Source organism: Penicillium bovifimosum (genome assembly GCF_028826915.1).
Source record: "Penicillium bovifimosum strain IBT 22155 chromosome Unknown utg000002l_segment0_segment0, whole genome shotgun sequence".
In the NCBI taxonomy this organism is placed as follows: Eukaryota; Fungi; Ascomycota; class Eurotiomycetes; order Eurotiales; family Aspergillaceae; genus Penicillium; species Penicillium bovifimosum.
Genome location: NW_026622711.1, coordinates 4,492,120 through 4,519,401, shown reverse-complemented (window position 1 = coordinate 4,519,401; position 27,282 = coordinate 4,492,120). Strand labels below are relative to the sequence as shown.

The 27,282-nt window shown below is 51.3% G+C and overlaps 9 protein-coding genes across 9 annotated transcripts; 4 read left to right on the top strand and 5 right to left on the bottom strand.

Moving 5' to 3' along the window:
- N7515_002893 (uncharacterized protein) lies at positions 1–1,243 on the bottom strand (the record flags this gene model as incomplete). Its single annotated transcript, XM_056663637.1, has 2 exons — positions 1–636; positions 680–1,243. 2 exons carry the CDS (start codon positions 1,241–1,243, stop codon positions 1–3), a joined length of 1,200 nt encoding a protein of 399 aa, XP_056525750.1.
- A 1,795-nt stretch (positions 1,244–3,038) lies between these two features.
- Positions 3,039–5,090, bottom strand: N7515_002892 (uncharacterized protein; the record flags this gene model as incomplete). Its single annotated transcript, XM_056663636.1, has 1 exon — positions 3,039–5,090. One exon carries the CDS (start codon positions 5,088–5,090, stop codon positions 3,039–3,041), a length of 2,052 nt encoding a protein of 683 aa, XP_056525749.1.
- A 2,254-nt stretch (positions 5,091–7,344) lies between these two features.
- N7515_002891 (uncharacterized protein) lies at positions 7,345–10,455 on the bottom strand (the record flags this gene model as incomplete). Its single annotated transcript, XM_056663635.1, has 2 exons — positions 7,345–10,335; positions 10,438–10,455. 2 exons carry the CDS (start codon positions 10,453–10,455, stop codon positions 7,345–7,347), a joined length of 3,009 nt encoding a protein of 1,002 aa, XP_056525748.1.
- A 3,587-nt stretch (positions 10,456–14,042) lies between these two features.
- Positions 14,043–16,676, top strand: N7515_002890 (putative AAA family ATPase GCN20; the record flags this gene model as incomplete). The annotated part of the gene is made up of 8 exons (XM_056663634.1): positions 14,043–14,105; positions 14,172–14,897; positions 14,950–15,030; positions 15,087–15,390; positions 15,441–15,614; positions 15,662–15,748; positions 15,802–16,270; positions 16,325–16,676. 8 exons carry the CDS (start codon positions 14,043–14,045, stop codon positions 16,674–16,676), a joined length of 2,256 nt encoding a protein of 751 aa, XP_056525747.1.
- Positions 16,677–17,047: 371 nt separating this feature from the next.
- Positions 17,048–18,875, top strand: N7515_002889 (putative MFS myo-inositol transporter; the record flags this gene model as incomplete). The annotated part of the gene is made up of 3 exons (XM_056663633.1): positions 17,048–17,295; positions 17,376–17,672; positions 17,741–18,875. 3 exons carry the CDS (start codon positions 17,048–17,050, stop codon positions 18,873–18,875), a joined length of 1,680 nt encoding a protein of 559 aa, XP_056525746.1.
- Positions 18,876–19,190: 315 nt separating this feature from the next.
- sec13 (GTPase-activating protein SEC13) lies at positions 19,191–20,457 on the bottom strand (the record flags this gene model as incomplete). Its single annotated transcript, XM_056663632.1, has 6 exons — positions 19,191–19,515; positions 19,574–19,983; positions 20,047–20,077; positions 20,139–20,254; positions 20,339–20,383; positions 20,455–20,457. The coding sequence occupies 6 exons, from the start codon at positions 20,455–20,457 to the stop codon at positions 19,191–19,193; spliced, it is 930 nt and encodes a 309-aa protein (XP_056525745.1).
- A 350-nt stretch (positions 20,458–20,807) lies between these two features.
- Positions 20,808–22,029, top strand: pex20 (the record flags this gene model as incomplete). Its single annotated transcript, XM_056663631.1, has 3 exons — positions 20,808–20,921; positions 20,978–21,793; positions 21,895–22,029. The coding sequence occupies 3 exons, from the start codon at positions 20,808–20,810 to the stop codon at positions 22,027–22,029; spliced, it is 1,065 nt and encodes a 354-aa protein (XP_056525744.1).
- Positions 22,030–22,685: 656 nt separating this feature from the next.
- On the top strand, positions 22,686–23,345 carry N7515_002886 (uncharacterized protein; the record flags this gene model as incomplete). Its single annotated transcript, XM_056663630.1, has 1 exon — positions 22,686–23,345. The coding sequence occupies one exon, from the start codon at positions 22,686–22,688 to the stop codon at positions 23,343–23,345; it is 660 nt and encodes a 219-aa protein (XP_056525743.1).
- Positions 23,346–24,290: 945 nt separating this feature from the next.
- On the bottom strand, positions 24,291–25,589 carry N7515_002885 (uncharacterized protein; the record flags this gene model as incomplete). Its single annotated transcript, XM_056663629.1, has 3 exons — positions 24,291–24,465; positions 24,591–25,103; positions 25,159–25,589. 3 exons carry the CDS (start codon positions 25,587–25,589, stop codon positions 24,291–24,293), a joined length of 1,119 nt encoding a protein of 372 aa, XP_056525742.1.
- Positions 25,590–27,282: the final 1,693 nt, after the last annotated feature.

Below are 27,282 nucleotides of genomic sequence, written 5' to 3'. Positions count from 1 at the left end.
TCAGAAGTTCTGGGCGATACCGGCATTCCCTTGTCGTGGGTAGACACCGGGGTTCTCAATGCGGGTATTACGGCGCGCCTGCACATCGCGAATCACAGGCTGGTATTCATCACCGCCGTACGCCCCATGTGTGGCCATGTCGCCGTAGTACGGATTCTCACTGTAGTAACCACCCGACGGGTGGTGGGCGGACATGTGGCTTTCCTCCGAGGCCTCGGAGCGGTTGGCGGCCGAGTAAGCGGAGGATGCGTTGGACGGACCGCGGTGGATGTCGCCATTGCGGTTGTTCGCAGCCACCGGGGCAGCGCCCAGCACACCGATGGGCTCGACAACCTCGCCAGAGTCAGGACGAGCGCCATCGGAGTATTGCACAGTGCCGTCACTAGGTGTTGCGGCGTGGTGATAGCCAGGGCCGCTTCCTTCCGACATGGCAAGACCACCAAATCCGCTGGAGAGATTGGTGGACGCCTTGCGCCCGGCGGAGGTGGTTCCCCAACCGCGGTAGCCGGAAGAATCGTCCTTGGGAGCAGCTACAACGCCTGCCATGCCGGGCAGGGTTGGGTCGTTGTTTGGGTTGAATCCATACTCCTCCACTTCCTTGCGGCGCTCTTCCTCGGCTGCCTTCTTCGCCTTGCGCTTGCGCCAGAAAAAGGAGGAGAGCCAAGATGATCAATGCCACTGAAGCAACGGGAACAACGACTGCGACCGCGATGGTGCCGCCAGGAGTGAGTCCGCCGGATGCTGCGGCTGCGGTGGAGGTTGCGAGTCCGGCCGCATCGGTTGCGCTGGTAGACGCGAGAGCCGAGGTGCCGGTGTTAGGGGGCGGCTCTTGGGTGGATGTCACGTAAACAACAGTAGTGCCCTGGCTGCCAGTGGAGGTCGAGGAGCCCACTGACGTCTCGGGGGCAGAAGTAGTGCTCGGCGGGGTTGTGGTAGAAGATGTGGACGAAGTGCTCGTAGGCGGGGGGGTCGATGTGCTAGACTCAGGCGGGGGTGTGCTGCTAGTGGTAGTACTTGAGGAGCTCGGGGTGGAAGTTGGTGGTGGTTCGGTAGTGGATGTGCTAGAAGAGTCCGAAGGCGCGGGGGTAGATTCGCTAGGAGAGGGACTCGGAGTGGCAGCGGGTTCGCTAGGCTCGCTCGCCGAATTCGATGCGGAAGGATCCGCGGGGTTTTCGGAGGGCACAGCGCCGCCAGAAGGAAGGGCGGCAGCATTGGCGGCGGCGTTTTTAAGTAGAGTAGACATCTTCAATTGAGACCTTGTCTGGATGATGTTCGTGCTCTCCGGTGTGGGTGGTGGTTGTTAGGATCAAAGCGATCCTGAACCGGGAGACCGTTCGGCGAATTTGAGAGATCAGGAATACCTCCGGAATCGAATAATATGTGATGAAAAGACCAGAGGTCCACGAGTAGGATTTCGAGAAGATCGATTTAACGAAAGACTGCGTCTTGGGGACGCGTAAAGACAGACGGGGGTATGATCGGAGCCTCAGGGGAAAATCGGTAATATCTCAAGAACCATCGGTCGGAAAATTGAGAAGTGGAAGAAGAAGAAAAAGATGAAGATGAAATGGAAATGGTGAAGAAAATGCCAGAAGCGTCACAATCTCTCTCAAGGCCGAATCTAGTCGGGAGCCATGGGAGAGTGTGAGAGAAGTGTGTGAAAGAGTGAGACGCTCTGGAAGTGGGAAGTGGAGATTTCTTACGATTGCAGCGTATCTGCATTCCTAGTCGTATTAATAGAATCGGGATCTCTTCCATTTATTCTCTTAACGGCCTTAAATTCTGACATATAACAGTCTAACTCCCCGTATCCTTGCTACGGTCAAGTTGCAGTTGCATCCCCCACAAACATGACGCCGTTTCCAGTAATCCCTTGATCCGGCCATGCGACTCCCCTGTCTGACATAGGGCTGTTCCTACTGTGTACTCCGTACACACCTTTATGTTGTACATGTACATGTATCGTTCACACAACACAATGCGATACATCGGTTGAACATTATTCGGTACCAAAGATCCAAGAATTGACCCGAGATGAGGGTACCCATGGCTAAGTCGAACTCTGACTCTCAGCAAGGGAGAAATCTGCCTCCAAGAGTCCGTGGTCGAATCCACCTACTATTATGTACATTTATATGGTAATCCGTTCCAAGCTACCAGGTAAAATTGAAGTCAATGATGCACAATGTACTCAGTCGCCACAATTTGAATCTGTTCCTATTTCCCCACTTCAACGTTGGTAAATAAACATCATTATGCCATGTCTATGATCAAATACATAATGCATAAAATACGATCAGCGTAAAATTAATCTTGTTTTTGGTGTCTGGCCCATTGCTAGCGTTTCAAAATTAATTTATTGTGATCGCTCACTTTGTTAGCCCCTGACTGTTTGAAGTTCTCGATTGTCTTGGCAGTGTGGCTCATCTCTCGTCCATGGTCTAAACACGATAGACATGGAGGGGCCGGCGCTTGATCGTAGTCGACTTGGCGATTACATCGTAGATCGGTAGGCTAAGAATAGCGGTAGCATTTGGTAGCCTTCAATGCTAAGTTCCGCGTCTATACTGGGGATCACTCTCACAACTAATATCACTTCACCGAACTAATATCGTAGCTTCATAATTAGCTCGAGGGCGCTATGGCCCCCAACACCCGGCTCGCCTAGTTGCACGCCTAACTGCGTGGCCTAGGTTCCGACAAACTCAGCAACCCATGCCGATAAGAATGATCCGAATGTACAGCCCCGGACAGGGCAAACGAAATGAAATTTCAGGTCACGGGAAAGGAATTCAACCATCTTCTATATACGCCGTAGATAGCAGAGTTCCAGACAAAAAGACAAAGAGAACACAGTAATGTATATAACAAGGCGGGATGACCATCTTCCCGCCCCCAAAAGCCTCGAGCACCGGAGGACCCAGATCCCAGATCAGAAAAATAACGAAACAAAACAGAATCATCACATGCTCTTATTCTTATACAAGGGTACCAAAACAGCAGAGTCATGACGTTGGAAATAAAGCAAGTCTGTTTCCTTATGTGTTGTTCATATCCCACTTCGGACGCAGAGAGGCCATCATATCGTCCTTAGTGCCAACCGCCTCGGCCGGTAAGCGGCTGACGCGGTAGTTGCCCATGCGGATGTTATTCTGGTGAGCAGCAGAGACCGCACTGCGAGCACTGCGGATACTACCCGCATCGCTGCCGGTGCCCTCGTTCTTGAACCGGGGCGGAGGCACGAAATCCAGGTTGGTGAACGTGCCGGACTTGCGCAGAGCGTGGGGACTGGGCATAACGGAGAGCTCTTCGAAAGCAGAGACCAGCGGGGTGTGGGCACGCACGGCAGGGCTGTAGGGTCGAAGGCCGCCAGTGGGGGTCTCGGGACGACCTTCACGGCGGTCCTTGTAGCCATGCGCGGGTGCAAAGTCCATGGCGCTGAAGATGGCGTCGTCGGTCAACATGTGAGGAGTGGGGAGGACAGCCAGCGGCGAAGGAGGAGGGATGGGCTTCCTGAAGCCGCCGCGGGGACCGGGCATGCGGCCGGAGGCGGAGGAGAATGCGCGCGGGCCGGGGTAGTCGTTGAAGCCGGCGGAGTTGGTGGCCATGTGGCGGGCGGCTCCCTGGAAGCGGGGAGGAGCGCGAGGTGGCGGTGTCATTGCGCGGCGGGTGACCGGCTCGGCGTACGGAGCGACAGGAGCGGCATCGTAGTAGTCTCCCGTGGTGGGATCGTAGATGAAACCGCCTGCACCACCACCCTCGTAGAACTCCGGGCCGAAGTCCTCGTAGTAGGTTGTCTCCCGCTTGCTCTCATCGAAGTACTCCTTGTAGAAGGAGCGGATTCGATTGGCACGCTGTTCGGGGTTGTCGGCAGGGTCTTCTGGAGGCAAGGGGCGCAGACCGAGAGTCATCCGGCGGGTGTCGCGGCGGTTATCATATGCCGCATCCAGATTGTTCGGGTCCTCTGGAAGGTCTGGGAGTTTGTTGTCATTGTTTAAGGTATCATGGCGCACATCTTCTGTGTCATGGATGTTGACCGCAGGGAGAGTGTACTGCGACTTGCGGTCATCGCCATAGTCACTAGTGGTAACATCGCTGGCCGGCAGGGAAATACGAGGAAGCTGTGATGCAGGAATCTGGCCATGCTCCCCGTGGGCAGATTGAGTGGGATCAGGCAGCGGGAAGTTCAGGCGCTCTTCGGGCGGACTGGTGTAGGCGTTGTATGTCGTGTTGTCCAGTCCGAAGTCAAGGCCGGAGGTGGTGTCCAGATGAGGTAGTGGCTCTGGCGAGGGAATCCTTTCAGCGGTAGGACTTCCGATAGCCATCCCGGGTTGCACTGCAGGAGGTGGAGGCGACAACCCCGGAACCGGTCCAAGGTAGTCATGATGCTGGCCCAACGAACTGGGTCCACGAGACTCAGTGGGAGAGTACAGCGGCGGAGATGAACGGGACATCCTCTGTGCATTCACAAGAAGACCTGATTTACCATCATCCGGGCCGTCAAGTCGGGAACCGACGAAGCTCGATGCATCGTCGTGGTTGTTGTTCCTGGAATATGACCGAATGGAAGCAGTGGCCGGACGGTACTTGCCGTCATCAATTGACATGGAGCGCAAAGATTCCGGAGATGCACCTTGCAGACCCGGAGGAGGTACCAAGTACGGGCCGACATCCAGTGACAACCCTTTGGTATGATTGGGTTCTGACATCGGTGGCATTCTTCCATGTGGTCCTCTCCTGGTGGCAGGCCCCACTTCGTCCATTCCGAAATCGAGAGATTTATGTTTATCGTTTGCATCTTCCCGCAGAAGTTTCTTGACGTGTCTCCGGTGAAGCACGATGAGAACAATGATAGCACACAGAATGGGTACACCTGCACCGAGCACGACTGGCAAGACCGTCGTGGTCAGGTTGCTGGTAGGCTTTTCACCCGTCGTCCTCCCAGATTCTTCGGCTCTTGCCACGAGGGATGGAAGCTCAGCAACTATAGAGGTGGCACTGGGGGCCAAAAACGGCAGACGATGTGAGGGGACGACATCCCGGCGGAAGTGGTTTCGCATCACCAAGCCGGCATGGTGAGCAGGAGACATGGTCGAGGCAGTCTGGTCTATGGGGATAGACCCGACTCGGGTTGGAACGTGAAGACCGGTCAACACGTTTTAAAATGGCGATGGCCGCTGATGATTGATGCTCGTCATTTAAGATCGGATCACAGTTCAGAGAGCAGGATGATCTTATGGATAGGATAAAAAGAGCGTGAAGAGCAGGGCAATCGGAAGGAATGGACAGGAACAAGTTCCTCAAATGAACGGCGGCCAGCAGCCCGAGGGAATGAATGGGGGTCGGATAACGAGTGTGTTGGAAAGGGAAAAGAGGAGAAGGAGAGAAGACTGAGGAGTTCTAGAATAGTGGACTAGCGCCCACACAATAATACCACTCGGTAATGTGTAGTACTCTGTCTATCTCCGCATTGTCCCCCTGAGTGGAGAGATAGAACACCTGACCGATTGTCCTCTCTTATTATTGTTGTTATTGTCTCTAGTTTTGTTTTGAATCATATATCACTCTGATCTTTCACCCTTTTCAGTCATTATCGAGACTCGGAAACTGCAGCAAGCAAGGTGAGGGTAAGACTGTGTTTTGGCCCTTTGGGGGGGTCTTCTGCGGTTAGCGTCAGGAACCCGCTCGGTGACAGCCAATCATAGGATGGCTGCCCCTGAGCCAATTACCCCTGGTGGGACCTGACGGTGTACAGCTTGTTTGGTTACACTGGAAATTGCTGTACTGTGTATTATTGTATTCAGCTGTTGTGCTGTGTACTGTGTAAGAGGCTAAGAGCAAGGGATTTCCTACGGAGTACGACTGCGTACACTGTTCGCTTATCTTAACGCCAAGCCTGGATCTCCACGGTAATGCTTATTTTTCGAGTAGACAGCCTGGGAACCTACAATATCAAGCATTAGATAGATGCAAAAGTCCGTCTATAGATGAGCGAATTCGAGGCTGTGATTTCCAGATTCCTTCAGGCTGAAACGCCAATGAGCTCTAAGTAACTACTCTAAGCTCCCTCAGTTCCTCATTTCCCGATTCGTCGGATAATATTCGGAATAATTCTGTCCGCTACAATCGGCTTTATCACGCTTAGTATCGAATGGCAGTGCATTCATAGAAGCTCTACAGCAAATAATAGAGACAATTAACCCCCCTTCTTTACATGTGGATAGGTTATTCCATGATCCATGGACCATGGTAACCTTGGAACGGATGCAGCGGCAGCCACAAAGCGCCTCCACGAGCAGGCCGCAGTGGACTTATCACTTATCAGATCTATACCAAAGAGGAATCGCGGGAACCGTTGAAGCTAATGCAATAGATTAACGAATAATTCATAATGAGCTCCTGTATCAATGGGACGTTCGAACCATCCTGGATGTCCGGCACGGGTAGCTCCGATATATATCGAAGCTAGAGGGTGACCCGGATACATATTGTCGTCCGCTGAAGTATACCTTACCCAAACATCATGCCTGCCATGGAACCTAGGTTTCAACCTGTCACCTATCACTCTATACCTTAGAATATTTCTCATAGTACAATAAACACCGGAGCCCAGATGGTGGACACAGCCCTAAACATTAGCCTAGGTCCATAGGGTGTCGCTCTGCGGCTCTCAGCCCGCCACTGGATATTGGGTGCATGTTTCAAACGGCGTCTATCCTATAATTTACAATGGAGAATGCATAGCGAAACTTTGTCATTTGAATTAGACTTAAACAGGTTGGCAAGTTCATGATAATGCTCTTGTCCCCGGGTTGTTGATCATCACATGTAGGGGTCATTGCTTTTCATCTTGTCTTGTAGGGGCTGGTCTTCGTGTGAAAACATCATCAGAGTGTAGGTCATCCACTTTTAAAGGAATCCTCCGTGATTAGTAGCGCAATTAGAAGATATGGGTTGCGCAAATATGAAACAACGAAAGGAATAGGAAAGAGACGAGACAAGAGAAAATGAAAGGTCATGAGCCCCGTAGGTACTCGTTGGAAACTTCGGAGTGTGGAGGCACACATGAAAGTAAAGAGAAAGGGAATAACGTAGGATGGGCGATGTACATTTGGGGAAGAGTTGTACACGAGAAATAAAGCGGAAAGAGGTGTTGTCGTTTTTGATCATTCGAGATCAGTGAGGGGCGGAAACATTATGGTATGAATGGTGAAGATGGTCATACAAATGATCTTCAGGTGTTTTTGTTCGGGTCATCTCATGAGTGTGTTGGCGGAGAAGAAGATAATGAGAGGGAGTGAGTGTTGATGTATGATGTCGACGTGAAAGAAGGAAGGAAGGCAATTAAGACATGTCGGCTAGCGCTGCTTCGAAGCTAGCAATATCATCGTGAGACGGCTTATCAAATATACGACGGAATGGCGGGTCCTGGGGGAAGTCATGTGGGCTGCTTGCTACCCCATCTGCCTTGCGAATAACCTCCTTCAAGGAACGTGTCACCACTCCAGCGCGAGCAACCAAATGCTTCAACGATGTAGTATCAAATGGGAGTTTCTTCGCACGAGACGAGAGCTCCGACTCATTCAGAGTAGAAGGTGATGGCTGTTGTTCGCGGTGAGGCTGAAGGATATCAAGCACGGATTTGGACTTTGGGGGCTCCTTGGCAAGCTGAGTGAGGGATTGAGTGGGCTCGCCACTTTCACCCCGAGGACCGTCCCACGAAACCTCGCTATTTCTCTTGGATGCGTGGAGGCCCTCATCTTCATCATCTGATTCATCAAAGCTGAACGTGAGTGAAGGAGATCGAGGTGGCGAATGATGCTCTTCCTCGTCGTCAATCGTAGCAAGATTCACGATCTGCTCGGCTTCCGCCCACAGCCCGCTGGAAGACCCGTTCAGAACACCTAGCACGTTTGCCTGATGGCGGAGGCGTTTCAATTCTTCCACTAGCAATGTCAATTCCTGAACCTGCCCGAATTGACCGCGGAGACTGGCTTGGCGCTCCAGAATGGCCTTGGGGACAGTCATGCTCTGGCGACTGATATCAGACGCGGTAAGTTGTTTGTCTTCGGCGACGGGTGTTTCCTCCGTCTCGTCAAAGTCGAAATCGTTATCCCAGTCCTCACTAACGCCCTTGCTGCCCAGGCCCCAAGTACCGAATTTACCAGAAGTTTGACGTGTTTCGTTGACTGGGAGTTCACTGACAACGGGGACGCTCTGGCTTCGAAGGTGGACAGTGGATGGTGCCTTCCGGCACACAGCGCGGCCGTTTCGGTCAATAGCGCCCTCTTGTTTGCTTTGCATGGTTTTGGGACGAGTTTCACAATCAAACGACTCGCGATCAGGGCGTGGTTGTTCAGACCAGTCAAAGATGTTTGTCTTTTTGTTGTCAGAATCCATGGCGCCAGCAAACACATCAGACAAGTCCATGCCTGAGTCAGGTAATTCAGACTGTTCAGCATATTTGGCCAGTGATCGTGTCAGAGATGACGAGAAACAGTCGCCATCGTCATGAAGAGACTCGATCATGCTGAGATTGTCGAGATCCGGACTTTCGGGAGGACCCGACGGAGCTTCAATCTTCGAGACCTCGGCCGATGCGAACGTTTGAGGACCCTGGTCCAAAGATGGAGGCGCCAAGGAACCACTTGGAAGGAGAGACTCCAAAGTTGTGACTTCCTCGTTAACCAAACCCGTGCCTGCCTTGTCGAACATTGTTTCGATCCGCAACCCCTTCAGACCACTTCTATTTGTCTCACGTGTGCGGACCGAGTCCCAATAGTCGGATATCACGTCAGTTTCATATTCATCGCATGATGTAAACACGCGAGTGTCATCTGAACCAATGATTGTGGAAGCCGGGTCGGATTCCGATATTGAGAAGCCCTTGGGACGGCGACGAAGAGAACCATAAGCTGTCTGACCAGGACGTGAGGCATGCTGCCAGGCCGACAGGGCGACCGCATCCGAAGTCATTTGACGTGGACCCGACCGAGATCCCAGGCCAATACTATAATCCTGCGAGACCGATCGGGGCCCAACTTGCGATCGTCTTTCCAAAGCCGACAACGCCCAACCAGGCTGCGAGTTAGAATGCGGAGCGCAAGACAGGCTTGGATCGGTGACGTTTCGCCGCTGGTTAGGCTCCCGGGAAGTCGGGCTAACGACATCGTTTTCTTTGGCTGAAAGTTCAGAGCTAGGAATAGAAAAGGTCCTGCCCTTCACACGTTTCAGAGAACCGCCGCGAACAGGTCCCATAATCGGTGTCCCGTGCGCGGTGACTGTGTGAGCCATGATAACCTTTGGCTCGACATCATTGACCGAGTAGGAATGCTTGTGGCATGGTTTTTCTGGTAGGCGGGCCGGGGCTAGTGATTGCTCGGGCCCAGGATTTACCACGGCCGGTTGAAACGGATCACGGAATTCAATTGGTGTATGACACACTGATTGCTCCTCGCGGAACGTCACGGGGTCAGGCGAAACGACATTAGCCATAACCAAGGCGGGAAGATCACCCTGATCGGACACGATCTGTCGAAGGCTCTGAGCCTTTGGCACAGTGGAAGTAGAGAACCTGCGGGAAAGTCGCTCTGCCAATGTACCGGCCTTGGAAAAGAAGAAGGGTTTCCACTGCTTCTGTTTATCGAGCTCAAAATCCTCGATCGCTGGACCTTCGACAGATAGCTTGGGAAGATAAGCTTCATAATCAAAGATCATGGACTCGGAACGTTGGTGACTGGTGGCAGGCCGGCGCAGCGCATATGGCGACGGCCCAGACATGAGGGGGTGCATGTTGGTGTGCTGTGAGACTGGCCGCTTGATCAGCTTATTCGGCGATCGTCGCTGATTGGGACTTCCTAATCCATTGAACGATGGCGACACTGGACTGTTGGCGGTCGGGGTTTCCGACTGGAACGAGGCCTTCGACAAGCGCCGCAGCCAGCCAGTGGATGGTCGCTGGGTGTGAGTGCGGACCGACGAGTCCGTTGATTCATTCTCGGGGATGCGCAAAGGCGGGTTGGTGAGGGTCTGACCACGGTTCCGGCGTCTGGCGCTAAGAGGCGGTGGTGTCTTTCGCGCATCGAATGCTTGATATTGATTCTCATGCCCGCTCTCCGCCTCCCTGGCGGCGAGCCATTCGGCCGCCGGACTTCTAGATGGGATAGCGGTCTTGGGCCGGACATCCACTGGGATCTGTTTGGTTTCCCTCGGGGCCTGACTGGGGGTATCTTGAGCGAGTGTTTTGCGCCGGAAGAGGCTGGGGCGTTGGTTCCGTTCAGCGCGACCGAGTGCGAGCCCGGCGGGGGCTAATCCGACTGTGCTCAGAGCACATAACTAGAGTTTTCAATCAGCACAAGTCCTTCTTGATCACAACATCCCGTCTTGCAAAGCAATTCGGGTCTTGCTCCGCATCCTGATATTGGCTTGGCAGCTTACCGTTGATATGTGATCCATCCTTAGAGGATGTCGGAAAGAGTGTCAAACACCCCGACGATCAGCTCCAGGTTGATTAACTTCGTGAATGACATTCCAGATGGAAGCGCAAGCGGAGGTGTCGAGAGAAGTTAATGAGGGATCGAGGGATGGGAGTGCGCAACGTTAAGGAATGAAATGCGCTGCCTTTACCGGGCCACGATCTAATGACGCATAAATTGGAAGGAGGAAATGAATGAATGAGCATCGACGAGCAAAGATTGAGCTGCCTCTCGCCCCTAGGAGGCCGAGTAAAGAAGGAGATCTGATGAACCGCAGATGGGGAAATCAACAACAACAGCGGCCGGGGATTAATCTCAGCTCCGCCCGCACGCTAGGAGCAACTTCAATAACTCCCTCCTTTTAGACCCTTGCAAGTTGCGAATGGATTTTGGCCTCTTCAATTATTTTGTGGTGGTCATCTCTCATGAGAAACGAAGATTATGAAGATATGAAGATATGAAGATTATGAAATATCAAGTATACTCTAAATCAAAACAAACCCGATCTTTGACGACTAATCATCGACCAACCACCCACCACCCTCAGCTAGTCTCGCATGTCATCCTGTGGAGATAATACCCCGATTGCACTCTGTGGCAGGGAAGCACGAAACAGTGCCTATTCGTGCACGATCCTGCGGGTGTTATTGCAAATGCAGGCCAGAGATTAGGCGCAATGTTGGCAGGCCACTTGCGTCCCTTGCGGCTCACATTGCATTGGCGTCATAGTCCAGAACTTATTCCAAGGAAATAAAACGGAAAACTCCGTCCTTCAGTGGCTCCACGAATGGTCAGAATAGCAAGGAAATGGCCCAGAAAAAGCCATCGGTCCAGAAGTTCCCCACACATCTTGTTTCGGCTGGCTGGGATCGCGTCCTCGGCCCCCTAACCTGACTGGGATTGTTAGTCGCGAGATCGCAAGCCCCTCAGGCCGATCAGTGCCCACTGGTTTCCCACGATGAACTCTTTCTCCGAGGTAGCTCCATCCTGAACCATGGTGCGAGGTTATTAACGAGGTTTGAGAAGGCTCAAACAGGTGCGGTATATCTCGGCAGCTCGGCTTATCCACCATTGAACCTGTCAAGCCGTCATCATTTATGAAAATGCTTTTGTTTATGCTTTCTTTCAGGTCCACTTTCGGCTGATTCTGCTTCTAGAGCGGCATACTATCCGGCCGCAAGCTGACCAGTCGAATAGAGCCGGGAAGAGAAGCAATATGTAAGGCTACCAGCAGTGAATAGCTTCAAATTATCATCATGCGAACGAACGGGGCTCAGTACGAAGTAGTAGCTCACTATTCCACATCGATCTTCGCTATTGATGTTGAGTACGGAAGACACCGAGAATCTGACCTGTTCGATTCTGTCAACCTAAAAGAGTATCCAGTCCCTCGGTGTTACTCTTTTCTGGTTGATCGTCATATCGATCGAACCCCACTCCTTCCAATTTATGAACAGAGAAAAAGAGAAACAGAAGACCCCCTGGATTGGACGAGAGCACCCATCGGTTTCTGTTTCCGAGTTGTGTGGTGGCATTCGACCGTCAACAATGGACCACAACGGCGTCTCCAATCCAGAGTGGAGAGAGCCTCTTGTGTTTCAAGCTCATTTTTCTTTTCTTTTATTTGTCCATATCTGATCTAGGTCTTCCGAAGCCCTGAAAGGTGAACTTAGTTCCTCGCTTCTACGGATCGGCATATCCAATCATTCAGTTGGGAAGGTCAACATACGAACAGGGGTTACGTTCCCACGTTCGAAGTGATCGTCTCCGGTGCTGCCATGTGTACCCTGTCAACTGTCAAGATTGTTCGAGAAAGTTATGAACCAATGCTTTCAACCTCGTATATTCAGGCATTTCTTTCCCTGTCACCCCCGTGATTCAATCTGCCACCACCCGTTATATCAGTGCCAACTGCGATCTGCAGCCCGGGATAAGATATTCCTTGCAAATGCTGGATCTTAAAGCGCTCTGATCGAATGATCATTTCTTGGCTAATCCCGAATCGGATCGGGCCATAATAAACAAAGATCGCGACCGATGTCTTTTGACTTCGGCGTTCAACTCTCGGCAATTCTGCAAGCCCGTGCTTTGCAATTTCCGATTCTTGCGATGAGTGTGATTTCAAAATATCTCACCTAGTCAGCTTCCGGCCCCGAGTTTCCGAGTTTGTCTAATCGTCCTTGTCAGTACTGAGTACTCGGTACGGAGTACACGAGGTTCGATTAACCAGTGCTTTTGGGTGCGCTTGCCGGATCTCATTCCGCTGCCCATTGCTGGTCTGATGCATCTCTCAACATGAAACTGCATATGAAACCCTGCAGCCTGCAAAAGGCATCTAATTAAGGCAAGAGTTTCGTCACAGTCTGGTCGTTGATGCGAAGCATACATACTACAGATCCCGTCTTCCAACTCCACCATCTCAACAGAAACTTACATATTGTCATCAGCTGTAGCTGAAATGTCTCCGAGCCAGACGAGCGGTCAGTCCTGCCTCTCCCTCAAACCGAACATGAGATGATCATCGCCGGAAGCTAAATCTCGTATAGCTCATCAATCGACGATTGGGGAGACGGCAGACACTACTACTAGGATTGACCAAGTACGATATGCGCTAACTACATTTACATACAGTACATACTTGCCTGCTACTAAGAACCTTTTTACCGACAAACATGAGGTGTGACATTCGGGTGATCTGATGCTTGTTTCCCGTACGCAGGTATCACAAACGCCCCCCTGTGGTTCAAAATCCGACTATTACGCGGTCAATCAATTAGACCTATGGAAAGTTACTAACTAACTAGAGCGCGGTTATTTCTTCTAGGCGAGGCGAGACTGAATCATTCCAAAATCTGGTGTTACTCCTATCTTCCGATAGCTCTGATCCCAACCTATTCGCTGTGTCGGAATGGTTCCTTAGGAGTCAAGCATATGTGATGGAGGCTCTGGCTCTCAGCCATATAGCGGACTGGCTTCACGAGAGATCACGGAACATACACAGAAGACAGCGTGCTATTAAGTACATGTGTTCACTGACTCCCTGCAGGCCGGCTCTCAGTGTCCAACTTACTGGCTCATCACTCTGACTTGGCCAAGGCTCTCACTCTATGACCAATAGTGACTATCAAGGCTCTTTTAACTCGTTCCATCTGTTTCTGACTCATCGAATTCTAAGCTATCATGCTATGGATCGACTATCTTCGCATTGTCCAAGTTTGTAGAACTCGCTCACATTGTATAGTCCATTGCTGTACATCAGATCCTGACACCTGGAAGGGAGAAGAGACTATGCTATCCAAGCAAGATCCAAATTGAATCAAGTAAAACAGCTAGGCAAAGATCTGAGCTTACAAGGTTCCCACTATAAAATTGAGGGTGAACATTGACTGCTGAGAGTGCCATCGGAGTCAACAACATATACACACGTGACCTTATCGATAACGCACATCCAAAAATCCGCGGACCGCCACTATCCCAGACGGGGTCCCTCGATACCAGAACCTACTTATTCCAGCTCCCTCCCTCTCGCCTGTGTCGGCGTGACCTAAACCCCACCTGTCTTACAAGATGGAGTCTGAAATTCAAGCTCAGATCCCTGGCATCGACCACGTCATTAGCGAATACGCGGTGGTACGTCTCTCCGCACAAGTGCCGCCGAGGACAGTTGCGAAATAGTCGAGGCTAATTATACAATAGGGCTACTTGAACCACGCTGCAAACTCTTATGTCGAAGAGACCAAGGACCAGTCTCCCTTGTCAGAGGCCGCCGAATTCATTACCGAGCTCCTCGTCTCCGCCTCGGGAGATTTCTCCCCGCAAAGCTATGAAGCGATCGGCAACATGGTTGGGAGATTCATCACCATGGTGAGCTCGAAGGATGGCGACCCAGAGCGAAGGCAAATGATGCCGTTCAAGGCCAAAAAGCTCGAACAAGCTATCAATGTCGGCGCGCAGCGAAACATGTCTTCCACACTTGGCTTGACCGGAAACGCGGTCGACCTGGAATCTGCCAATGCTAGGAAGATGGAGTCCAAGGTGGACAAGAAGAAGCTTGAGAAGGCCGAGCGCAAGATTCGCGCCAAGCAGGACAAGAAGACAATGAAGAACGTCACCTATGAGGCGTCCCGTCTGCTCAACCAGCCCGATGAGACCATGTCCTACGAGGAGTTCTTCATGGCTGTTAACCCTCTGCAAATGGGCTCCGACTCCCAAGCCAAGAGCAAGGATATTAAGCTGGATAACATTGATATCTCGATCAGTGGCCTGCGTATTTTGACCGATGCCGCGTTCACACTTGCTTATGGTCGTCGTTATGGCCTTGTTGGTCAGAACGGTATCGGTAAATCTACGCTGTTGCGTGCTTTGAGTCGCAGAGAAATCCCGATTCCCACTCACGTCTCTATTCTTCACGTTGAGCAAGAGGTATGTCTCGATGCTAGCTTGGTGGTCGGCTCTTACTGACTCTCCGCCCTAGATTACTGGTGACGATACACCGGCGTTGCAAGCAGTGTTGGATGCCGATGTGTGGCGGAAACATCTTTTGGCCGAACAAGCTGTTAGTCAAGTCACCACTCTACTACTAGTTATAGCATATCCACTAATGACCCACAGAAAATCACCGCACAACTGACAGCCCTCGAAGAAGAACGATCTTCAATGGCCGACACTTCGAAGGATGCCGCTAGACTTGACGAAGAACGAGAGGGTCTGGATATCACACTAACCGATATCCACTCAAAGCTTTCGGAGATGGAGTCAGACAAGGCCGAGTCTCGTGCGGCCAGTATCTTGGCTGGTCTTGGATTCTCCAAGGAGCGCCAGCAGTATCCCACCAAGACTTTCTCCGGAGGTTGGAGAATGCGTTTGTCTCTTGCACGAGCCCTATTCTGCGAGCCTGATCTCCTTTTGCTTGACGGTATGTACCATTGGTCTTTTCCTTAACAAGCAGTCCACTGACTCGAACAGAACCGTCTAATATGTTGGACGTGCCGTCAATTACTTTCCTCTCCAATTATCTCCAAGGATACCCCAGTACTGTTCTCGTTGTTTCTCACGATCGTGCATTCCTGAATGAAGTCGCCACGGATATTATCCACCAGCACTCTGAAAGACTGGACTACTACAGGGGAGCTAACTTTGGTAAGTCACGCGATATTCAAGCCATGATTTGCACTAACACCTAGTAGAAAGCTTCTATGCAACCAAGGAAGAGCGTCGGAAAACTGCCAAGCGCGAATATGAGAAGCAAATGGCCGAGAGAGCTCACTTGCAAGGTTTGTCACCCTACCGATTTGGTTATCAGGGCTATGTTAACAATTGTCTCTAGCATTCATTGATAAGTTCCGATACAACGCCGCAAAGTCCTCCGAGGCACAGTCAAGAATCAAGAAACTCGAGCGCATGCCAGTTCTTGAGGCTCCAGAGGCCGAGTACACCGTACACTTTGCATTCCCCGGAGTTGAGAAGCTTTCACCGCCCATTGTACAGATGTCCGAGGTCTGCTTCGGTTACACCAAGGACAAGCCTCTTCTCAGGAATGTCGACCTGGATGTCCAGCTTGATTCACGTATCGGAATCGTCGGACCTAATGGTGCTGGTAAGACCACTGTTCTGAAACTGCTCACCAACCAGCTGGAGCCTACCAGCGGTATCATCTCGACCAATTCGAGACTGCGCATCGGATTTTTTGCCCAACATCACGTCGACGCTTTGGATATGACAACCAGTGCAGTTGGCTTCATGACGAAGACTTACCCCGGTAAAACCGACGAGGAATACCGACGACACCTGGGAGCGTAAGTGAACCCAAATCTCTCACAGTCCTTGCATTGACTAACCGTATCATGCAGATTTGGTATCACCGGTACAACCGGTCTTCAGCGTATGGAGTTCCTGTCCGGAGGTCAGAAGTCCCGTGTCGCATTCGCTTGCTTGTCTTTGACCAATCCCCACATCCTTGTTCTTGACGAGCCTTCCAATCACCTGGATATCGAGGGTATGGATGCTCTGTCCGAGGCATTGAAGGTGTTCGAGGGTGGTGTGGTTATGGTTTCCCACGACGTGACGATGTTGCAGAATGTCTGCACCAGTCTGTGGGTTTGCGATGGCGGTACCGTTCACAAGTTCGATGGCACTGTCAATGCCTACAAGAAGAAGATCACCGCGCAGGCTGATGCTGCTGGTGTCGTGGCTAAGCACTAAGTTTCGAGGGCTGTTATGTAAATATTAATGCCACAAAAGTATGAATATCCTGCACGAATCAACGTGATTATCGTCTCTATCGAGCATTCATACCTATGGCCCAATGCCGGGAGTTCTCCCTGAGAGACAAGATATTTATCTTAGCTCAGTAGACACAGCCAGTCCCTCCAATCTCCATCCTGTATTTACAGTGTACTCGCATATATAAACGGACTTAGTATTTCTGCTCTGCTAAAGTGTGTTACTCTGTAGTCTGTACTATGTAATAGTCCGAGCACGTGGAATCGACTTCCGCATGACTAGGCATGAGGCCGGCTTATCAGCTTATCAGCTTATCACAATCTACCCCAGACGTCAGTTTAACATTGCCAATGCCTCCCCCCGGGCTCCATGGACCTGGTATCCCAGCAATAGAGCTTACAGAGCCTGAAGATATGCCCGGCGCAGACGAGCGGGATCTCTCAGGTCCGACGGCTCCTTTGCTCGCCCGGTCCCACACCTCCGACGACGACGCCAACCACGACGAGAGCCTAACTTCTGAGCTAGGATACTCCGGAGGCTGGTTTATATGGGCGCTGACCTTCTCAGCCGGAATAAGTGGTCTACTATTTGGATATGAGTATGCGCACTACCACATTCCACGCCATGACGCTGCTCCGTGTGCTATTGCGATCCGCTAACGCCCATTGAAACTTCCAGCACAGGTGTTATTTCGTCTACTTTAGTGACCATCGGCTCGGATCTTTCGGATCGCACGTTGACAACGCTCGATAAAAGTCTCATTACATCATGCACCAGTCTTTGTGCGCTTATCGCCAGTCCTTTTACCGGCGTGTTGGCTGATAAGCTTGGTCGACGGAAGGTTATACTTGGCGCAGATGCGTTATTTGCGCTTGGGGCTTTGGTACAGGCATTTACGAGCCAGGTTTGGGGTATGGTGCTTGGGCGCAGTATTGTTGGGCTTGCGGTTGGTAGTGCGAGTGCGGTGACTCCGTTGTAAGTTGATGGCGCATAAGCCTTGGCAGATAATTGGCCAGTTGTTAATACGTAGGGATTGCATTTAGGTATATATCGGAGTTAGCTCCGTCACACGCAAGAGGCAGACTCGTCACGATCCTCTGTCTGTTTGTCACCGGCGGCCAGGTGGTGGCATACATAGTCGGGTGGCTGTTCTCGAGTACGACTGGAGGCTGGCGATGGATCGTGGGACTCGGAGCATTCCCTGCTTTCGTTCAGCTCGCTATTCTCATTCTTCTACCGGAGACGCCTCGCTGGCTGGTCCAGGCTGGACTGAACGACCGGGCGAAAACAGTTCTAACCAAGATCTACCAGGATTGTCCTGGCTGTGATCGGGTGGTAGACCGTCTTCTGAGCAATATCAGCGGGGAGATAGCGGAAGAGGCGTCTGAAATGGGACCAGTTAAGCCCCGTGGTTTGAAGCCGCAGTGGCTACATGATGCTCTTCAACGTGGGGAGCAATTGTTACATGGGGGAAACAGAAGAGCGTTGATCATAGCGACGATGCTCCAGGCAACCCAGCAACTCTGTGGATTCAACAGCCTGATGTACTTCTCTGCAACCATCTTCTCCTCTCTTCAATTCTCGTCCCCGACACTGACATCGCTTTCGGTGGCGATGACGAACTTCGTCTTCACGCTTCTTGCATTTGTGCTGATCGACAGGATCGGTCGTCGACGCATTCTCCTGTACTCAATCCCTGTCATGGTCATTGCGTTGGTCGTATGTGCCTTTTCTTTCTCGTCAATGGACGGTACATGGAACTCCCATCCCCCAGCTCGGCGTCAAGAGAAGGGCACTAGCTCTCTTATGCCCGTCGCAATCCTACTCTGTCTTACTGTCTACACTGCAGCGTACGCCCTTGGACTCGGCAATGTCCCCTGGCAGCAGTCTGAACTCTTCCCTCTGAATGTTCGCTCTTTGGGGTCGGGGTTAGCAACGGCAACCAACTGGGGATCGAACTTCATCATCGGTCTCACGTTCCTACCGATGATGGAATGGATCTCACCCTCATGGACGTTTGCACTCTATGCAGTTATCTGTGCTGTTGGGTGGGTTGCTGTTTGGGCCATTTACCCTGAGCTGAGTGGGCTTGGTCTCGAGGAGGTCAAAGGTCTTTTGGCTGATGGCTGGGGGGTGAGAGAAAGCTTGCAGCGACGTCGTGTTTCTGGACGTGGATAGAAGATGATTAGAATACTTGGTCTGGGGCTGCATTCCATGTCTAGAAGTGATGGAATAGAACGAGTGCGTCTCTTCTCAATGGCGGTAGTGTCCAGTCTGAGCGAGTAGTCCTGAGAAGGAAAAGTCCTTCAATTGTAGAAGGTCATGAGACGACGACAATGTGAAACAGACCGAACTCGCTTATAGCGCTGAATTGTCCTTGCGAAATCCTCGATCTAGTGGAGTGTCTATGACATGAAGCAGTGTAGCTTGGGGTGAAAAGGAATTATGCGTTGAAAAAGGGAATAGTAGATAACATATGAAATCAAGCACCCACTACTCCTCGATATCCTTGACCTTCTCCCACTGGCCCTTAAGATTCTCCTTCCACAAGCTGACCTTGTTATCTCCCCCGCTAACGGCGAGAATGTTGCCGCTAAGGCTCCAGCTAACGCGCCACAGAACAGTGTCGAACTCCAGTGTCTGGCTGGACCATTGGCCTGGGTTAGAAGCATCAGAAGTCCAGATGCGGACTGTCTTGTCTTGCGCAGCGGAGGCAATGTAGGACTTGGAGAGAATGCTGGGGGACCAGGCCACATCTCGGACCCAGTCGGAGTGTCCCTCAAGCGTTTGAGTGAGGTTGTATGATTTGGTCTCCGCGCTAAAGGCAATGTGTTAGCGCACGCAATGGCTGGATATCTCGCAGTTGAAGAACATACTTATAATCCCAGATCTTGACCAGGTTGTCGCTACCACCGGTGACGAACCGGCGCTGTTGACCGGGCCCAGGGTTGGAGCTAATAAGGCTACCAGCAAAGGCGGCGGGAGCCCAGCTGACGGAGTTGACACCCATCCCGTGGGCGTGGAAAGTCTGGTGGGTCCAGTTGTTGTCGCGGAACTCCAACACGCTGACATGACCATCGGAAGAAGCGCAGGCAAGCAGACATCCGCTTTCATGGGGAGCCCAGGAGACCATGTTCACAGAGGCCGTGTGAAGGGAGAAATCGAAGACCTTGCTCCATGTGCTACCAGCGGAGGGCGAGGTTGCGGTCTGGGGCTGCTCCCGCCAGATCAAGACCTTTCCATCATAAGAAGATGAGGCCAAAATTGTGCCGTATTTCGGGTGAGCCTAAATCGGAGAATCACACGGTCAGCCGGGTGGACAACAACTGCATTTTGGGATATCACTCACCCATGCGACGCACCACACAGCACCTTCGTGGCTATCAAATGTCCATGTCAATGACCGGATCGCTAACTGCACCGACAGCAGGACCAGCTTACCCTTTCAGCGTCTCGACCAGGCGGTGTGATTCTCCCTCAATGTCGAAGATCTTTATCGTTTTGTCGGACGAACATGTCGCCAACCGGCGGCCGTAGTAGTCCAAACCAGCATCGTGCTATTTCCGGATAGCTCAGTTAGCTCATCTTCCAACATGCAATGACAAGGCATCTCAATTGGAAGCTGATATCGCGGCACTTACAATCATCTCTTCGTGCCCCGAATTCGAGATCACCTGGGGGGTGGCCTGGAGGTTCAAAGGTGTTAGCGAGGGCACTGAGGGGCTAGCGCAGTGATATGCAGCAAGAAAAAGCTTACCATTTTGTTAGATTAAATGAAGCAAACAATGAAGTGGACAATTGTGAAGGCGCGGGGACTCTGAGCAGCTCTCCCTGTTGGTATGAGGCCCAAACAACCTGGCCCTTCCCTATCTTATCGTGATGATTAAGCTGGTGTGCACGTGATCCATATCCCCATACCTTCACGTGATGAGCCTCGGCCGTCGGCAACCCCACGGAGGGCGGACGTGGCGTAGACAGTCTCCCATCTGGAGTTCGACACCTCCTTTCCGTTATTGTTCTCCTCATAGACGTGAAGACTTAAGCACGGCTTTACTTCACTACTACAATATCCGCCTTTCGCTTGATTCTAGTTGGCCTCAAGACGTCATCATGGGTGATGCGCTGTGCGGGCCGTCGAATGCGCTTCAGAACTTCCAGAAGCACACATCTGTTGATCGAACCCTTCAACAAGACCGATTGACTTCGCGTCAATCACCTGCTCAGGTTGGTGGTTCTCTTACGGTCGCATCGTTTCATTTGTGCTAAACATATGCTTTCAGGGTTTCCGATCTCAGAACCGCCAAGAGGGAATACTTGACCCCGAGTTCGCTGCATTCGAAGGAAACTTAGGTGGCCCTGCACTGCCCGACTTACAACATCCCGCCCACTTCGGCGCACCCATACACCATGCTGCGGCACAACGTCCTGCAGCGCAACATCCGGGCAACGCCGGTTGGGCGGCAGACTTCCAGAACTTGCAAATCTCAGGGCCCTCACATCCTGTAGCACAACTACAAAGGCCAAATGTTGCACCGGCGGCGACACATGGCGGGTGGCACTCGGAATTTATGAATCAACATCGAGCGCCAGTCCCCCAGGCCCAGCAAACCCCGCAAATGCATGGTGCCTATCAGCCATCCTTTGCACCAAGCTTCCCGATGTATGGCTCCGCTATGAATCAGATGCAGATGCAACCGCAGGGTATGCAAAGCATGCAGCAAGCCCCCGCACAGCAATTCGATGAATCCGCCTTTGAGGCTGCGTTCGACCAAGCACGGGCGGATCTGGAGTTGCAAGCCACAGATGTTGATCATAAAGATACCCAGCAGAACCTGAAGGAAGCTCCTGAAGCCGAAGTTGTTGAGTCAGTCATGCAACAGGAGATCCGAGTTGGCTCGGATCTCATTCCTCAGAGCGATAAGCAGGATCCGCAAAACCGGAGTCGGGATGGAGACGAACTAGCGCGGACAGCAGGACAACTGCTCGACAGCGTGCGCAATGAACAGAATCAAAAGTTCCAACAGAGCAATTTCCTGGCTTTGATGCGGCGGATTCGGGATCGCGAGGTGGAAGTTGAAGGGGATGCTTTTCGCGAAGTCAGTACCAACCCATGACGGTTTGGATGTCGAACGCGACATAAACACCGGTATCACTCGAGAAATCTACAGGGGCTGTTGTCCTTGCTAATAACTTGCAGACGGCGCAGTCTCTCCACCCAGGTGGGCCATACTACCCGGGTCAACCCCACTCCAACCTCCCGGGTTCCGATGTTCCGTCTCACAGTAAGGAGTCACCCACCCTACCGGTAGGGTCTGGTGCCCTGCGTCCATGATGAGACCAGCCAATAATCTGACCAGACCTACGCACTGTCCAGGTGTAAACGTCAACAAAGATCCCCGGCCGACCGAAGAAGAGACATCCGATCACCAGGGATCCAGTCCGTTTGTCCACGGTGACACAAATGCACTGTACGAAGGCTTACTCCATAGCCAGGGGCTTGTGGATCGACGCAGGATTCCATTTTGCTTGTTTGGAAGAGAGTTGGAGGCGCATTTTCTGCATTAGCGAGGTCATGTTTTAGGCCGAATGTACAGGTACTTCTTTGTGTATGATGGTAACCAGCATGGTTGAGGTACCAGTACATGGTTCATTGATACCCCATGAACAATAACAATCACGTGATCTTTATTGAGAACAATAAGAAGCCCATTGAGGTTCCCAATTAGGCAACTCAATGGCTATTGAACAGCGCGTCAATGGCGTACGGCTGGCTCTGATTGGCTGGCTATTGAATGTTTCTTTCCTATTGTTTGCGCATTCAAACGCCTATTCAAATGTGTCTATTCTCTCAGATGTGAAATTTTGGACCATAAATACCCCCCCAAGTCTCCTCTCACTCCTTTCTCCCCCCATCTTCTTGTACCAAGCTTCCCTTGTCTTGAATCCTACATAGAGTTCTCAGTTCGTCACTTGATTAAATACTACAAAATGCAGCCTCCAACAGATTCTCTGCGACACCAACTTCACAAGCTCGCTGAACTCAGAGCCAATCGCAACGCTGCTGCTAATCACAACGCTGGTTCTGGTTCTACGACGACTCCAACGCCAGCCTCACCTCATTATACCCTCTCTATCACCAGACCAAGTGGGACCAGAGTCATGACTGTCCCAAACTATCTAGCTGATCAGGACGACTATATGGATCCATCACCTATCAACATCACCATTGACAGATCGGTCACCTTAATCGGAGACGGGAATAATATCCAGCTTCCGGAGTCTGGACTCTCATCTCAGCCGGATCAAACCGATGGCTCTGGCACTCGCCTCACTTCTCTGGCAGCTGTCATCATTGGCGCCCTCAACAGGGCTGACAATCTGGTTGACCAGACTGGCAATCCGAGGCCCTTGAATATCAACATCAGAAATGGTCTTCATGTTCAGGGGTCTAACAACACCGTTTGCGCAGTCTCTACCGTGGGGGAGACTGCACAGAATGCAGAGTCCGACTCTGCTGATGGGCCTAGCAGCCCATCTCAAGCGGCACAGACCGAGACTGTGCCTGCTGGCAGTGGAGAGGCGGAAGGCGGCGACCGCAAGCGCCGTGCTGATTCGGTTCGCACTCCATTCCGTCAAAGGGGTCTTTAAAAACTTTATCACTGACTGTGTCTTTATAGGAGCCCACGTTGAATGCTCCGGCTGCTCAGCGCCGCCGGGTGGACTAAGATGCGGCAAGATGCCGTGCGCGATCTGATCTGATCGCATGGCTCTGTTGATAATTGGCACTTCAACAGAGCCTCTGAGTGTGTTCCTTGTTTTGTTTAAGATTGCTTTTGATCCATCTTTTACTGGGTTGGCCATATTGGCGGGTTTTTCATGGAGTTTAATTAAATGCCTTTGCTGCGATTTGGGGTGTGCTTGCTCTAGGAGTCTAGATTGATACCTTTTTGTTTCCTTAAAACCAATGTATACTAACTGGCAGATCTGACTATTCAACTTATGATTAATGACTTCTCTTACCTTATTGTCGCAGATGTATCAGATCAGATTCAAAGGGGGAACGAGAAGTGTGTTCTCTTTTACCGGATCTACATCCATCTCATTATACGCTATACTGTGTAGTTATATAGAGAACTCCCGACCTTCGCTAACCTTGGCCATCTTATGACAGTGGCTGAGAGTTCCCAAGCGAACCATACAATAAGCCCAATAAATGCTCGGATCGATTCGATATTCAGCTATAAATCCAGCAGACTAGCGTTGTGTATACCGGTGTGAAATCCTATCCATATGCAGTCTCATATGAACTGTTCAGAGGCACCGCCGATGATGGGTGAATGGATACCACTACCTACATACTGTATGAGCATCTACCCGAAACAACATGGCCGCGTGAGTGATAGCTATCGATGTATGTCTAACTAACCCTGAAGACTGGTGGCTGCCAGTGAAACATGCAAATATGATCACCATCAAAAGGTTAGAGAATAATCGCACAGGGGGCAGAGAAAGTCTGGCGCAAGGTGGGGGGTCGAGTTAGGGCTCGGTACGGCTGGACTGTAGCTATAGATCCATGTGCATATCACTGCTTTGCTAGAACCCTAATGTGAGGCAGCAGGTTGTTATCATGCTGTCAACTATGTTAAATTTGAGGTCTTTCTTCTCAGTGACCGGGGCAGGTAGGGTACGCACACTTCCCTTGCTTTCGGTATACACTAAGACAGCAAGACCAAGCATGCCACTAAGCCCCGATAGCACAAGCATGGAGCTAAAATCCAATCATCAATCCTCGTTCCAATAGTTTTTATGTACAAGCAAAAGGTAAAGATCAAGTATATGCCTCAACCCCCCAAGATCCCAGCAACCATAGACGTACCAGCATTATGATAATACCTGCCAACACTATCCTTCAAGAAGCAATTCCCATCCTGTCCACCCTCGAACGAAGCTGTCAAATTCGCAGAGTAGGCGACTCCCTTGCATTTCACATCATTCTCCGTATTCCACTCCACACACTGTGAAATGCAGGATTTCAAGTCGTATTCAGTCGATCTCGTCAAGTCACTGACTTCGCCATCGCCATATGCTATTCGACCACCACTGGGCCAGTCAACGGCACACAGCAACGTAAATACCGATCCATCAGAGCCGGTGACTGTGGTCATATTCTGACCGGGACATGGATTTGCAGCTGTCCCCGTCGTGCCTGATGTGACGGGCGCTGATGATGTTTTGGATGGCTTGGAAACGGTTGTGGTTTCTGAAGAAGATGCTCCGGTTGTTATTGGCATTTTGGAACCCTTGTCAGCTTCGGATGTCGTTGAGGTCGTGCTGCTGTCGGATGTACCGCTGATGGGCAATGCAGAGGTAGAGGTGGTATTAGATCCGGACGTCACTGGGTCAGAGCTGTAATGGACAATGTCAGACGAATATCGCCTCTGGAAAGGGACAGAACACTTACCCCCGGGTTTTTATCTTGTTGATCAGATATGATCCCCCGACCCCACATCCTACCGCAGCAGCAATCACAAGTAATATTGAGACTGCTAATAGAGACCGAAACACGGTAGGTCGGAGTCCGCATACTCTTTTGGCACCCTTTGTCGTATCAGTTTTTTTCGGACCATCATCAGGTGTGCCATCAGATATGCTTGTTCCCGCTCTGTCCGGTCCAGATACATAATATGCTTCCTCCCTGCTGATTGGGACTTCCTTTCCCGGTTCAACAACAACCTCGAGACCCTCATAGCTCTTTGGCCATCGCCCGAAACCAGAAGCCACTTCAAGCCCATCACAGCCGCTTGAACTCCTCTTTAGGTCAGAGACAAGTTCAAGCCCATCACAGCTGCTTGAACTCCTCTTTAGGTCAGAGACAAGCTCAAGCCCTTCCATACGAGCAGATTGGCTTCGACACAGCTATAGTACTGCCCGTTATGGGTACGCACGGGCTCTGCGCACTGAAGATAGAATATGTTGGTTCATTAACGGGGCACCTTGTCTCAATATGTGGGAGTACTATTATACTGCTCAATTATAAGACCAGTACCAGCACTGGGATCTGAAAACAGAAATACTATTGTTAGACCATGCAGCCTCATGGCGGGCGTCTAACTACCATCTATGCGTCCACCAAACGAGCTGAGGAACTCAGTAGCCGCCACTAAGTCTTCCCGGCATTAGCCTCCCTTCAGTCTCCGGAAGATCTATCAGAATTCAGCTTCGTGCTTGGCTTGTCTCAAGCTAGAGGCTTTTAGGCTGTTTTAGCATGGTGTAGATAGATATTTCTGTCGAATGAATCGTCTTGGTTTAACGCTCATCGCGGCGTCTAAGATTGCTGGGATTTGTAGGCTAGTTACGGCATGTGACCGGCACGGAAGAACCACTCTTCCGTGCACTGGCCAAAACACCCTCTCTAGCCCCTTCACGCCTGGAAAGTACAAGTTGGAGTTTCTCCACATTGACCTCCAGGGGCCCTTTCCCCCTGCACATGACGGTAGTCGCTACTCTGGAACGATACTCGACGACTGGACACAAAAGAGCGAAATTCAGCCTTTCCATTCGACTGGTGTTGGGAAACTCGAGTTCAATACCACGCGTGGTGCAAAGCAACTGGAGAGAAGCAGTGATGTTTTCACCGCCTTGATCCAGGCGAATTCGCTTGCAGCGGCGCTCAGGGTATTCATTCCTGGCCAGATAGCCCGTGAGATAACCAGGGAACTCATCCTTCGTCTTGAGCGGCTGGCGTTCGCGCTCTTATGTGTCCAGTCGTCGAGTATTGTTCGAGAGTAGCGACAACCGTCATGTGCAGGGGGAAAAGGCCCCTGGATGTCAATGTGGAGAAACTCCAACTTGTACTGTCCAGGCGTGAAGGGGGGCAAGGGGGTACCCTTGCTAGAGAGGGTCACCAAGGTTGGACATCGAACTTGTTCTTCCACTTGACTTGGATTTTGTAGCTGAAAGTGCAGTACGAGTTTAAATGACTCAATGTGAATGAGGCTCCAAGTTGCTGTCGAATGTCTGCAAAGACATGAATATCGATGTGGGGATGTAAACAAACCTGAGCCTGGGGCCCTGGGCTGCGGAGAGTTCCCTCCGAGATTCTGCTTGTTGGTGTTTGCATTGTTTGCACCTTCCATGTTTACCCCCGGATGCCACGATGGACGTCTTCGTCATCCAAGCCACTTCAACCTTGAACTCAAGGTAAATATGCAGACCTGCCGATTCTTGCATTTGATTCCACAGATTATCATCTTATTGGACTTTGCTAAGGATGATTGTGGAATCCTGAGCTGATCCTGAGTTGAGAAGGAGAATCGGGCAGAACAAATGACCGAGCCGGGCCTTCAAGGAATGGGGTTAGGGGACACAACTCTTTCGGACTTTCAGTGAGGAAAGGAAAACGATATCTTCAAGTCACAACTTACGCAACAATTGCGCACAGTGAAGACACCCATCACCTATTCATCTCAGTAGGCGATGGCGCCACGATCTATTTTCGACTTGATCTATTCTTGGACCCTGCCCGGGTAAGTACAAAGATCTGACTGAGGTCTATGAAATAACTGGTCAATGTCGATCTCTTCAT